This window comes from Adiantum capillus-veneris, chromosome 17 (genome assembly GCF_014529385.1).
Source record: "Adiantum capillus-veneris isolate H3 chromosome 17, ASM1452938v2, whole genome shotgun sequence".
Classification (NCBI taxonomy): Eukaryota; Viridiplantae; Streptophyta; class Polypodiopsida; order Polypodiales; family Pteridaceae; genus Adiantum; species Adiantum capillus-veneris.
In genome coordinates, this window is record NC_140947.1 from 139285217 (window position 1) to 139298886 (window position 13670).

The 13670-nt window shown below is 39.5% G+C and overlaps 1 protein-coding gene and 1 pseudogene across 5 annotated transcripts; one reads left to right on the forward strand and one right to left on the reverse strand.

Moving 5' to 3' along the window:
• The first annotated feature begins 446 nt into the window (after window positions 1-446).
• On the forward strand, window positions 447-3258 carry LOC147438174 (uncharacterized). Of its 5 annotated transcripts, XM_086486079.1 has the most exons (6): window positions 447-1006; window positions 1556-1647; window positions 2129-2274; window positions 2349-2616; window positions 2704-2911; window positions 3023-3258. In XM_086486079.1, the coding sequence occupies exons 2-6, from the start codon at window positions 1565-1567 to the stop codon at window positions 3140-3142; spliced, it is 825 nt and encodes a 274-aa protein (XP_086342205.1). In that variant the 5' UTR covers window positions 447-1006; window positions 1556-1564; the 3' UTR covers window positions 3143-3258. The 5 variants fall into 5 exon arrangements, with proteins under 5 accessions (XP_086342205.1, XP_086342204.1, XP_086342203.1 ...); XM_086486078.1 differs by having other exon boundaries at window positions 447-1647; XM_086486077.1 differs by lacking the exon at window positions 1556-1647 and having other exon boundaries at window positions 1874-2274.
• Window positions 3259-6123: 2865 nt separating this feature from the next.
• LOC147438175 (uncharacterized) lies at window positions 6124-11413 on the reverse strand (annotated as a pseudogene).
• Window positions 11414-13670: the final 2257 nt, after the last annotated feature.

Consider the following 13670-nt stretch of genomic DNA (forward strand, 5'->3'; position numbering starts at 1 on the left):
GCTCTAAAAGGCATTTTTTTGCAAAAAATAATGAAGCAATTCATCGTCAAAGCCTACATAACTAGCTCAAATTATTCTTGTTTTGACAGCTTACAATGATATACAATCAGTCTTCTTATGAAAAGCTACAAAAAATTTGTCTTTGGAGATGGTTAGTCTCCTATCTAGGGGTGTTTTGGAAATCAAGAAATATTTGAAGGGCATTTTTTGATAAAATATGGGTAGTATTTTGGTAATTTTAAAATTTGAGGGATATTTTGAGAATTTCCATGAATTCTATTTATATAAATAACGCCGGATTAGGGTATGCGTCGCCGCAAGGCTCTTGAGGCAAATGAAACATATAGTAGAAGGCGCTTGAGGCAGATAAATATAAAACGTGGATTATATATTGCGTCATCGCAAGACTGTTAAGCCAGTTTTAGTTATTCAATGAAAAACTTTTGGATAATGGTCTTCAACGGTGTTTCTTCTTTGGAACTGCCCTGCGGTGCCGCGAAATGCTTACCCAAACTGCCTTGCTTTGGCTCACAAACTGTCCCAAGATCCCCTGCGGCACCGCGAGGTGCATGAGGTCGATTAAAACTGCCCCACATCATCTGGATTGAAACTGGCCTGCGTCGCCTCCTTTTCTTCCTTGAACTACCCTGCGGTGCCGTGTGGTCCTTATGCGAACTACAGCTACTGTACTGTACAAAGCACCCTTGCGGTGCCGCGAGGTCCATGAGCTGGATTGAAAACAACTATCCTAAACTACCTGCGCCGGTGCAAGGTGCTACAGGCGATTATCAATTCGTTCAATTGGTGTTTGAAGCGGATTGTAAGCCATCTCGGAACAGTCCCTAACTCCCCTGCGGTGGTGCGGGGTACTTGAGGCATACAAGTAGTCCTGCTATAGCTTGAGTGAGTTCCTTGAGACAGGCTCGGTGGCATTCAGAACTCCAGCTTTGAACTTCCTTACATCAGCGCTAACATCCTATTGTGTGGGGCAAACAAAATCATTGAGGTAGAACTTTTCTGGTTTTTTCTATAATTTGTAAGGTCTAATGTGAGGAAGCTTAAACAAAAAAAGGTAGCATCATCCTCAGAAATTTGTTTTCGTTCATGAAGTTAAGGACTAGCTTAAGAGCTTAAACTTTCAGCAAATCAATCTCTCAAGCCTTCCTAAGTTTTTGAGCTTAGTGATCGGCACAACCTTAACTTATTAACGACAAGTTCTCTTAACAAATGACAAGCTTCAAGTTCCTCATGATGATAGCTACTCAAAGATGGGTTTTGTGGCTTGATAAAGAGCTGCTTGGGGCACTTTATAACTGTTATATTTTGTCATAGCTCTTTAATCCTTTAATGTATATATTCTATTTCTCGGATTGAAGTGTATGTATACGTGTTTTGGCAAGTCATTGGAACTGCTAAGCGGAAAGTAGATCGAACAGAGTAAATACTAATGTGTTGTCGGGTGACTTGTTATACCACCCATTGATGAATGTTGGAAATATGTCCTCTGAATCCATCATGCATTTAAAAAACTAACATAGTAATTACCTTTGAGAAGGTAGTTTCAATGGCCGGAAAAGGCTCTTCCAGAAGAAAGTTTGCAGATGGAACATCAAGAAAAAGGGGAAAATGTGGACGGCCCTTGCGTAGGTGAGACAACGTAGTTGGTCAAGAGTTATGTTTTTGGGGATTTACATTTTTTGAAAGTTCAAAGGTTCTCTCGATTCTTTGCGTATAATGTTATAGATTGAAATGTTTCTCTAAATATGAAGGAGGTTTTGTTTCTGTTTCAATTTAAAGTCACCAAATGATTCCTCAAGGTCTGGAATCTTGGAAGTTGACAAAGTATCCATAGTTTCTGCAACACAAATGACAGATAATTGGATACACAAGAAGAAGAAATAGTCTCCTCTGAAATTGGTTAGGGCTCAGTGCATGAGGTTGATGATACTCTTGCTCCTGCTGAAAATGCTATGCAAATAGTCCCTTGGAGGATGAGAGATGAGGTCACAGCCACAATAGAAGAAGAGGATGAAGATGAGAAAAAACTTCCTATGCATAGCGGTGCTGATGCCATGACTAGCACAAGGTTGTTTAGTTTCTTTGATTGCCCTCCAATCCCATTGTGCAGATTGATTCCCTATGCTAGAGTAAGAGGACTTAGAGATGATCTTAGTGGATTGAAGGCAGCTTTTGCCAAGGAGGGCTACATGCAGGAGAAGGGAGCATTTATTGTCTCGGTGTGGACATGTAAGAAGGAGGTTTTGGCTCTCACTGGTAAGGCACTAACTCTATGGACATCATTTTTTAAGTTAGCGTGTCAATACTAATTTTATGTTTTGGAAACTTAGATGAAATTAAGGCAAATATGGATCCATTTTGGATTGAATTTAATGAGGAGTTCAAAATTGAACTAAGGAAAGATATAAGGTTTAAAGATTTGTCCAATCAAATGTTTTATGTATGGGAGGGAAACCACCATACTGTGGCATGGATAGCTGCCATTTGGGAGAAATTTTCAACTTGCAAAGAGAAGCATTGCAGGGTTCTTTGCACCATTATAGACCCCACAAAGGTTCCTGAGATTGCTTTGTTGAGTAGCTTGCAATGGATGAATTTGTAAGTTGCTTTATGTTTTCAAATTTTGCTTAGCTCATAAGCTTTGTTCCCAAAGCTTTTATAAGTAATGATCTCTGTGTCTTTTAGCATGAACAAACATGCTCTAGTTGCTTGCCACTTGCGAGATGAGATTGTGAATACAACACATATCTGTGCTGCCGATCATGAAGTGTATTTAAAAGGGTTGCCGATGCAAGATCAAGCTCTTATTGCTGAAGTGCGTAGAAAGTACTCAAAAGGAGCTGAGCCATGGTACCCTTTGACACGAAGATACTTGGCAAGATTGGTGTACGATGTAAGAATTAATTTTCTTTCTTATTGTTCATTCATAAAACTCTTTCATATTCTTGGGGTCATTCATAAAACTCTTGTTTTGTTGAACTAAATAAACGACAATGTTTTGAAGGTACAAATGTCCAAAGAGAAAGATAAGAATTTGGATCAATTGAGGCACAGTTTGTCAGAGAAAGAATTGAAGAAACGTGAGAAACAAATTCAGCAAGATCTCTGGGTCAAAAACAACTAGGTCAAAAACTCACTACTGTTAATAATCGTGATTTTTGCACTTGACCTAAAGTGAGATTTTTGAGACCATAAGAATGTACACTTAGGTCTTATAAACATGTTCTAGAAGTTTTGTAATGTTTGGATGTCATTTGATGCTGTAATAGTTATGATTTGTTTGTTGATTAGCGACTAGTTTTTGGTGATTGCAGTCATTTGAGTGTAGCTTGAGTTAGATGCGAGTTGTCTGTTGTTTTCCAAGATATTGATAACCTCTTGTAGCCTCTATGAGATATTCAAGTCAACTTCGTCCCATGGATTGACAATTATATTCATGGTTCTTGCTATGTTTGCAATAAGATAGGAGTGAGGTTAGAAACTCGTACCACATTTACTCATATCTTTAGGGAATGCTCTATTTGTCAAATATTCTACCAGATACTCCATCTTGGTGCAACAAAGATGTGGAATAACGTGACATGAGGAATGGAGGAACTTTTCTTACATTTGGAACAATTGTTTACATAAACATGAACGTCTCTCTTCATAGTAGGCCAATAAACTCATAACCAGGTTAATCGTTGCAAGGTTTAATCTTCCACAAAATGAATTCCTACTACTGTTGTATGAGCTTGATTCAAATAGTTTTCTTAGTTCTCAGGACTAATGCACAAAAGTAAAATCCCATCTTTGTTTTTCGATACAATATATCTCCCATCCAACAATCGATATAGGAAAAATTGCTCTATCAATCGTGGTGTGATTGGAAGTGGGATTTGTGAGTCTACTTGAGCTATGGTCATTAGAGATACAATGTTTTCTAACCATTGAGGGCCTTAGTCTCATTTGACTTACTCAGTTTTGTTTTGTTTTTCTCCATAGATCCATGTTTTTCTTATTTTCTAAGGTTGGATGTCTCCCAGTAATCTTGTCCTTGACACAATCTTGTGCATCCACCATCATCAAGAATTGAGTCTTTCCCTCTAATTCTCATTCTAATTTGTTTTCTTCACATTTTTTTGTCTTGTTTTCTATGATATCTTTGCTTGCATCTACAATGCTAATTTGAAAACCCAAATAAATGTTTTTCCCGCCCGTTGCAAGTGTTTCCTCTTCTAATTTGTCTGTGGCATTATAGAAAACTTATTGCTTCTCGATGGGTTCTATGGATGCCATCTAAATAGGAATTATTTCATATCCCTCCTCATCACAAAAATGCGTGGGTGGGGATTCGTTAACATATACATCCATAGTGACTAGAATTAGAGTCCACTCAAATGGTTCAAAAAAATGTTATGGAAAGGGTTCTAGTATGTACTTCACATCATTTACCTTTCAGTCTAGTACGCAGTCTTCTTTTTATAAACTACCACACTCAAAAGCTCCACACATCAAACTTGGAGTGTCTTGATGTAACCATGACGGAAGCTTAGTGTCCACTGAGGTTTCTAAATCCAACTTCTAGATTGGTATCCTCAGAACATCTCAGTAGAAATGATCCTTTAGGTTGAGCCATTTATTGATCTAAATTGTTTCAAGTAAAGATAGTCATTTCCCCAATCTTGAATCAACTACGTTTGTCTCATGAAAGGTCTTCCCAAAATGATTTCATAGTTTAGCTTTTTCCAAAACCTACCATGGCAAAAGTGTGATGGTAGCCAATTTCACAAGAGCTAACAATCACATTTTCTAGTCAGCCCATTGGTCACTTAGTATTCCCATTTTCCAATTGTAGTTTCATTCATGTTTATTGAATTGCTGGTAAGTTCCCCAAGCTTTGGAGACTTCTTTTGTTGCTATGGCTATACCTACCCCTTTGTCTAGAACAGTCATGGTCATTACATCATTGTACTATATTGAAAGGGTCGTGTCTCCTTCTTTTCTTCATAGTAGCCTCTAACTTTATTCAGGGGCACGGATTTGAAAATATTTGCCCGCAATTCCTCTCTATGAAATTCTTCAAGTTTTTCCTTGGTCAATCCCATTAAGCCCGTCTTTTCCATGGTTTGTTGCAAATCCCTCCATAGATGTGTTCTTATCTTGAGCAGCTCACCTAGTGTGATAGTACATTGAATAGCAGTTGACATGATTGATTGCAAATTCACCACATCCAAAGTATGTTTTGGTCTATTTAGTTTTTTTTTTTTTATAGATCACAATGATTTTTCTTCGTCTTCACCTAGGTATGAGGGTAGTATCTAAAGAGTCCAAGATTTTGATAATCTTGAATGCTCTAATGCTCAATCTCCATACAAAGATTGTTTATCTAGTTCCATGGATTGTTGATCTAGTCATGCTTCTTTGATTGGAGCCAAGGGTTCATAGTCAATCTTGAGTCTTACCATAGCCCGAGCGAGATTTTCCGAGCAAGCTACAATGCGAGCAATCTCTAGAATCAATCTCTATTAACAAGTTTTGAATACAATACATATTACTTCTACCAGAATCTAGATAATAGAGAAGACTGGAAGTTTCTTCATTGTCTCAATATCCTCTTTTTCTTGGCATGATGGATTTGCTATAGCATGATTTGTGTATGACATATTTGAGCGGCCAAAAGGCAACTGCAAATAGCCTAAAATAAGTAAAAATTTCAGCCTTGAGACAATACATTAATTAGCTGATTTCAACTATTGTATGAGCCCGATAAACCATTGATTTCAGCCCAAAAATCAACAACCATTTCAGCCCATAAAGGGGTTCCACCTCAGAGAGTCTTACTTTCGAGCAACCGGACTAAATATCTTTGCAAAACTATAACCTATGCAAGATTGGAGTATTCATGTGCATATCCAAACCGCATTAAAGAAAACATTCAACATGAGCATCCAAGCTTAAGTAGTGGACAATCAAGAACAATCACATATTTTAAAGACAATTGCAGAATGAATTTTATAAATAATGCTTTCACTATGTCATAGATGATTGAAAGACTGAATGTTTACATTAAGCTTAAGATTTTTATAGTTCCATATATCTCTTGACAATAAGACCACAACCAATCTATCTAACCACAAGAATTGTCAGATCATTTATAGCTACAATGACCAAGCACGCTACAAAACTTCACATTCATCATCGATGAATATATTGCGTCGTGGAACGCTCGCATGCACCCTAAGATCATAATGTGTATCCGTCGCCATGCGCTGAGCCACTGCCTCTGCATAGACCGGTAATGCACTTCCAAAAAATAAGACAATGTCAAGAAAGATAACCATAAAGACCCAAACATAAACAACATCATATGGCATCTTCACAAAAAGAGCCATACACCTCACAAAACTATGTGATATAAAAGCTTACAAAACTACCAACAACATAAAGGCAATGTTCTAAAACAAGAAATGGAAGCCTCACTAGTTGTCAAAGATGTTAACACATGAGGGCACTTCACCCTCATCATCAAAGTCGAGAGATGTAGAGGCCTCCTCTCTGTTCCGCCTTTTTGCTTGGAGTAAAGGCAAAACATATCCAGTAATAAGTGGCTCCCGGGGCAGTTACTTATCAAAAGACCCCTATATCACGCGAGTTCAAGAGGCAATTAATAATACCCCAATATACATACTATACTTACACTGTGAGCCTATTTAAAAAACCCCCACCCCCCTCTCTATGTATACATTTTTATACATTCTGGTCTTTTAATAATCCTCTCCGGTTAACTCACGTGATATCATACACATTCTAAAAAGTGACCGCCCCGCTCATCAACATCAATTGCTACACATGCCCGTCCAGTAGCCAAGCAAGCCCGTAACACTAGAGCAGTACCACACCCAAGCTCCAAGAAAATCCCACTACGTGGACAAATAAACTCCACAAAACAAGCCATGAAAGCTGAGCTCCATTGTTGCCCACCTCGCAAGGGCTCTCCCAAAGGTGATCGTGCCTGCGAAAGCACCGGTAGATGATGCACCATAAAAGAGTCCAAGGGCTGAATGCCAAGACTGGAGAAAAGAACCTGACTCTCTAATAAAAAACATGACGGATGAGTAGCTACTCTGTGCACCATAAAGAGCATAGAGCAATGGCACTGCAATAGAAGACACCCATTTGTGACAGATGGACAAAAATAAGAGTGAGTGGATAAGGAATGCAAACACAATCATGTACCTCCACGCGACCACCAAAGCTCTCCATGTAACCCATACGCGTCGTGATGCATCACTACAATGCGTCGATGGACCACCATCTGTGAAGCTCCACAAAATCTCTCAACCCAATCAATAGCGTCACCTGTATGTCAAACAAAAAGGTAATACACAACAATTTTTAAGACATTTTCTCAAATAGCATGTGAAAATGAAATGCGGACCGATTTTAAGGTAACATGTGAAGAAACACACCTTCCATGGACACCATGATTAGCAACCAGCCTGCATCCGCCAATGTCAAAAATGACAGGTGAATCCCAGCACGCACATGCTCCTCCGTAAGCAAGTCCCAAGATGGACCAGAGGACAATCCAGAATGGGAGCCTCCGAATGGGAGGTCCAAAAAGATCAAATCAGCTGCCCAAGGTACACTCTTACCTCCTCGAGTGTATGACAAAGGAGGATTGGTCACACAAGACATAAAATCATGGACTGGTATCCAACGTGGATGACGCACTTGAGCTCTGAAAAATACTGCAATCTCAATATAGTCACCATGGATGGCCATACAATTTGTCTCCGAAGCAGCAAAAGAAGCAAGACTAGGAGAATGCAAAGGATATATGAAGCTCAAGGTGCGACGCACAATATTGAAGCCAGGAGTAGCTGAGAAATCAAAGTAAAAACAAATAAATTGCAAGTACTAAAGAATCAAGCCAAGAATGCATCTAGAACACAATGGCTCACTCTCATCACGAACAATCTCCTCTATGGTAGTAGTATCATCAACATGCTCCTTTCCCTTTTGGGAAGCATGTGAAGCTACAAGAAGGTAAATGATGCATATGAATGTATGTAAAAGTATAGAGAAAGAAAAAGGTAAATATACAGCATAATTAATACCTGTTACGCCCACATTTACATCTTGCTATGGTAAAATCATTGTAGCAAAACCACGGGGAGGCACCACTTGAGCCGGAATTTGGGAAGGTATCCTTTTGACCTCGGGAATATGAAATTCCCTTGAATCTACCCGAGTAGCATCATGGATTTCTCTCTCTTGCATCAGCAAGTGTACTCGCTCCATGTCAACCCACCAAGGACATGTCTCTATCTCGAACGGAGAGAGCGTATGAAGTGCCAAAGTATACATGGAGGAATCCTCCGGAGACAATTGAGTCCACTGCCTTACCGAGACAATTGAGTCCACTACCTTACCGAGAAAGGAAGAGCAGGTAATAATTTCTTGGAGACCAAGAAGGATAGAAACATATGCAAAAAAGGACAGATTAATAACATTGCAAAGCATACACTCATGGACACACACATTCTAAAAAACCTCTACTTGTATGCTAACCATTGAGCTGCCATACGCAAGTAGTCAATCTCCTTTTTTAGTGCTTTCTTTTGTGCATATTTTGTCTTTGCCTCAAGAGAGACCTCTTGTGGAAAAAGGTATGGCCTAGCTTCAAACTTCACCTCCTCAAAATAGGCAGCTAGCGTACAATCATGTGGCAATGGTGCTACACCATGTAGCTCAAGGAAGTGTGATGAAAGCTACAATGCCCTCTCATAGGCACGTGACAAGAAACCCTCTCTACGAAGCCAACTATAAGTACATAAAAGATTAGTACAAGACACTACATACACTAAAGAAGCTTTGACCAAAATAGTTAGAGCACACTTACGTGCGAAAGGCGTGATCCCCTTTTTTCAAACCATAGGCTGCTCTATTTACCTTGTCAGCCTCTAGCAATCCTAGCCAAGTTATTTTACTTGGAATTGGAGCATATGCCAAAGCTATCAAATTAAGCTTTTCCAATGTAGCCCAGCTGTCAGTTCCCCATTTCAAGACCATAACCTTTGCTAGCCAATCGGTTCCCAAGTTTGGATCCACAATATTGAGCAGCTTAACAAACAAAATAATACAATCAATAAAAATATATACATAATCTAGAAGAAGTAAGCAATGGCATACCTTGACAATTTTATCGGAGAACTTTGTAGTGAATGCATCTAAATGCTTAGCAATGATGCCCCAATACGCCACCTATACTTATTTTATGATTTTTAAGCTTAGCTCCAAAAAATGTTATCCGAGTTAGCTTGCTGCAAATATTCCCCTCCTCCTCGACTGTGTCGTCCCTTGACACAGCTTCATGGACTGAAGTAGTCTTTAGGTTGATGGTGGGTGAGGTGGTCTTTAAGGGCATGTAGGGCTCTTTCATATGTGATTCATCTTTCTTTGTCAGGGACTTGCAAAAATTGTATGGTGACTCTGTTTTTAAGTTCAATGGTTGAATAGCCAACAAACCTTTATGTAAGGTTGCTGATCACTGGCCCAAATATATTTTTCCTCCATGTGAAGAAACTTGTATAGAATGCCTCTTCAAATGGCAACATATTGCTAGATGGCAAAAGAATATATCTGGCGTAGAAGCCGTAGAGGACTTCTTTTGAAGGCTGTCCACTTAAATTATAACATAGACCTTTGTTGCCTTCGAGGAAAGACATCCATGGTGCTCCTGCTTGCTCAGGCTCGTGAAAATTTTGAATGCAGGTGAGCAACATTTTGCAGATCTTACAAAGCATTGTGCATGAGAGGTGAGGGAGGCTCTTGATGAAGGTCATGGTGCCCGTTAGGGTTTTCACCATGTATTCTTATGTTGCTGGTCCTTGCTCTAAAGCTGGTAGTCATGGGTAATTTATCCATGCTTGCCTCTTCTTCTTCAGTACATTGTGTGCCTACCATGTTCTTACCCTTAGTACAAGACATAATGTAGGGTCCTTTTGTAGGGCTGCAGATGCTCTTGTTAACAAAATTAGGTATTTAGAGTTCTTATTCAACCAGTTCCTTCTCCATTTTGGGTGGATATCATCTAAGCCTTCTGCCTTCATATCCTTGTAAAATATTTCCTTAACCTGTAGTAGCTCCACCTTTATTAGTGGGTAGGGCAGCAATTGTTGATGTCATTGAGCATTGATTTGGTTGGGAGTGAGATGAGTTACATTTACTGAGTGGAGAACTCTCAACTCCCAATCCATTGATTCTTTCCATTCAGCATCTGCTTCTTGGACCACTTGCTTCTTCAATGCATATTCCTCAGCTTTAGAAAGTTCAACCATTGGCACTTGCTCGGCTTTAGTGATTGGTACTTGAAAATCTGACTCTCCTACTAGTTCTTCTGATGGCTGTGTTTCTATGTCAGCAAAAGAAACTGATGGTATGTCAATGGTTGGTTGTTTAGAGGTTCATGCCTCCTCCTGAGGTTCCGTTTGTCCCTCTCTTAGAAGCTGATTGATTCTCTTCAATTCTTCTATCTCGTTAGAAATTTCTCTTCTCTTTGAACCTGCATCAATGCAAGGTCTCGTCTTTGTGTTTGTTCTAGCTTCAGCTCAAGTTCAAGGTCTTTGTTCCTCTTTTCTAAAGTCTTGTATACTTCATCTGGTCTTGTATACTTCATCTGGTCCGTTGATTGAGGCTACAGTGGGGTTTCCTCTTGTATGTCTTAGAAAGATCATTGATTTGTTGTTTGGAGTACTGTAAAGAGGCATTAGCTACATCTAGCTGCACTTGGATCTTTTGTACTGATAGAGTAGTGGTTAAAAGTTCATTGGTTACTTCTGTCAGTTGTTGATCTTTGCTTTCGCATGCATCAGATAACTTTGTCAAGAGCTAGCTCTTCCATCTCTTTCTATTGTTTCTCCTCTGCAAGTTGGTGTATTTCTTCTTCATTTTTGAACTCTTTAATCTACCCTTGAAGATCTTCAATAACGTTCATTTTGTCTCCTTTCTCTCCTTGTAGAGCATCAATCACTTGCTCCAGCTCTTTAGCCTTGGCACTATGGGTAAGTGCTGTTGTTCACATCTTGTCTGTCATCAACTGCATTTGCTTTGCATACTCATTTACCTGCATGATGACTTCATTATTGGTTTCCCAGTCTTCAGGCTCTACCTCGGGTTGTTTAGAAGTTTGGGATGTTTCGGTTTGTGGCTCTTTTGTTGGTGCAATGGCTTCTGCTTGTGGTCGTTGAGGTGGTTCTACTTCTTCTCCTTCAATCTTTGTGGATGCCTCAGTTGCTTCGGCTTCCTTGGGTTGTTCAAAATTTGCTTCTTCCTGTTGTTCAGGCTCTTTTTCCTTTGCTACGTTGTCTTCCATAGATTTATCTGTTGGTGAAGGCCTTGGATTCCACATGGATTGATCTTGTTGTTCCGTAGTTGGTGAAGAGGGTCTTGGAGACATCTCCTCTTGGTCAGGATGTGACTCACTTTGTTTGGAAGCTTCCACATGTCTCTTTTATTCAACCGCTTCTTCCGTTGCTTTTTTTGAGCTTCTAGAGCTTCCATAGGCTTTAAAGCTTCAGTTTCTGCATACATCCACTCGAGCAAATCTTTGGGATCCTCTGGAACCTTCTTTGCAAGGTTCTTGGTTTTTAGTCCCTTTACCTTTCTTGGACTCCATCTTTTTGGGTCTTCACCTGCAGCTTTGTGGCTCCTTTTGTATGTTTGCTTTTCTCTTTCAAATCTAGCCCTCTTTTGCTGCGGCTCCTCTTGGTGAGCTGCCACTGCTTTCTTTATCATTGATTTCGTCCTTGCCCTGGTTTCTTTGTTGTCAGAGCTGTCACTATTGTGGGCTTCATGGGAACTTTTCGCAGATTCCTCATCTGATTTGTATACTCTCTTTATTGATCTATTGGTCCGCGGAGAAGGTTGAGCTGAAATGATCCAAGTGTTCTAATCTGGGGCCGATGGAAAATTGTCGGCCATTCCAATAGCATGATATGCTATTATTGTTAGCACTTCTAGAATGCCCAGATATGTGATCTTTCCCTCTTTCTTTGTGCCCTAGAGTGTTGTAAGCACGTACTGTGCATGATCTATTGCTTGCTTGGTTGTCGACTTCAATACTTGAGTGAAAGTAGTCACAATTGCATGGTTTGGAGTTGTGTACCGTGGCGGCCTCTTTGAGAGTAAGTGGAAATGTTGATGGTAGAGGCGAGATGGATCCTCCACTTGCCTTTGGATGAGATCAAAAAATGTGGCAGCAACAATATCTTTGGTAAAAGTACCTCTTGGCTTTCTATCTCTTGCCTACATAGTCGTACCTTCTATTGGCAGCTTCAGTGCCTCGGCCACTATTTCTTTAGTGATCACCACTTCAACCTTTTGCCCTGGTTGATCCGTGATTTGGGCTGACCCATCTTCCTTGATTGAGGAAAGCAATTCATATGCCTTTTGGAAGTCCATTCTGCATGGTTCCTAGTTGTGGAAATCTCGAATCCCCAGCCTTCTATTGGCTTTTTTGGTGTCTGGCTTTGCCGCTACATCATAAACCTCCTTAGGTAGCATTTGTAATTCTACATGGTGTCCTTCTTCACTCTTGAATTTGCCAGTGAAAACTGTTGTATTTTTTTCTTCGAGTTGTTCTTTAGACAAGTAGGTTGCCTTTGCTGTCTTCACTGAGCTTCAATCTAACTCGTACGGTGGCAACTCCTACAACTTATCTTTCTAGGACACCCTTTTCTTTGCCTTCTCAGCCGCTTGCATTACTGCTATTAAGTGAATACAATGTCAAAGTTAGAAAATTCTACGAAGTCCGCTCTGAAATGCTCCGAGTCTGAATTGCTGGCAAATGATGTCCATTTTGCTTCAAATCAATTTTGGAGCATGCATATATGCATAAAAACATGTAGTTCAGGCAAAATTTGTAACAAAAGTAAATAATAGTGATTATTTACAGCTGGGGATATTTTCCAACTTTTTTCATTTTTGACATCATAGGCTTGAAACATATGGCATTTAGGTACCCTGAGTGAAGTGTGGACTCACTTGAGTGCACTGGGTGGAAATGGTGCCAAATTTAGGCTTTCAAACTCTGAAACAGTAGATATAAAGATATTTTGAGTTTTTGAGATCCAAACTTGCTTAAACTTGATTAGTGGGCTTGGGACATCATGTTCGTTGGTCCCATAAGGTAAAAGTTGCAAATTGCATCTATTTTTGGCAAAAAAGTAAATAATTACACTTATTAAATTTTTCATCAATTTGCATGATGTAGAGTATGTGTGTGAGATATGGGATAATTTGGATTAAAAATGTGATAGCAGTTATCTCAAAGTTTGGATTAAAAGGACTTTGGTGCATTATTTTTTGGCAAAATCAGAGTTTTTCTTGATCATTTTGGCTTATACTTGACATGTGGCATGTAATGGATGTGTAGAAGTGATAGGTGAAGTGAAAAGATGAAATTCAAGCCAAACAAGCATAAAAGTAAATAATCACGAGATATTTACAGCAATCAATTTTTTGCAAGAATTGACAAGTCGATGACCTAAACATCTTTAATACATCTAAAACAAGTCCTAAAATGAATTTGGTAAAGTTTGGGCGTGTCGGCGTCACTTCTTGCCTACTCGACTCTGAAACCACCGATTTTTGTGACTACTTGGCAT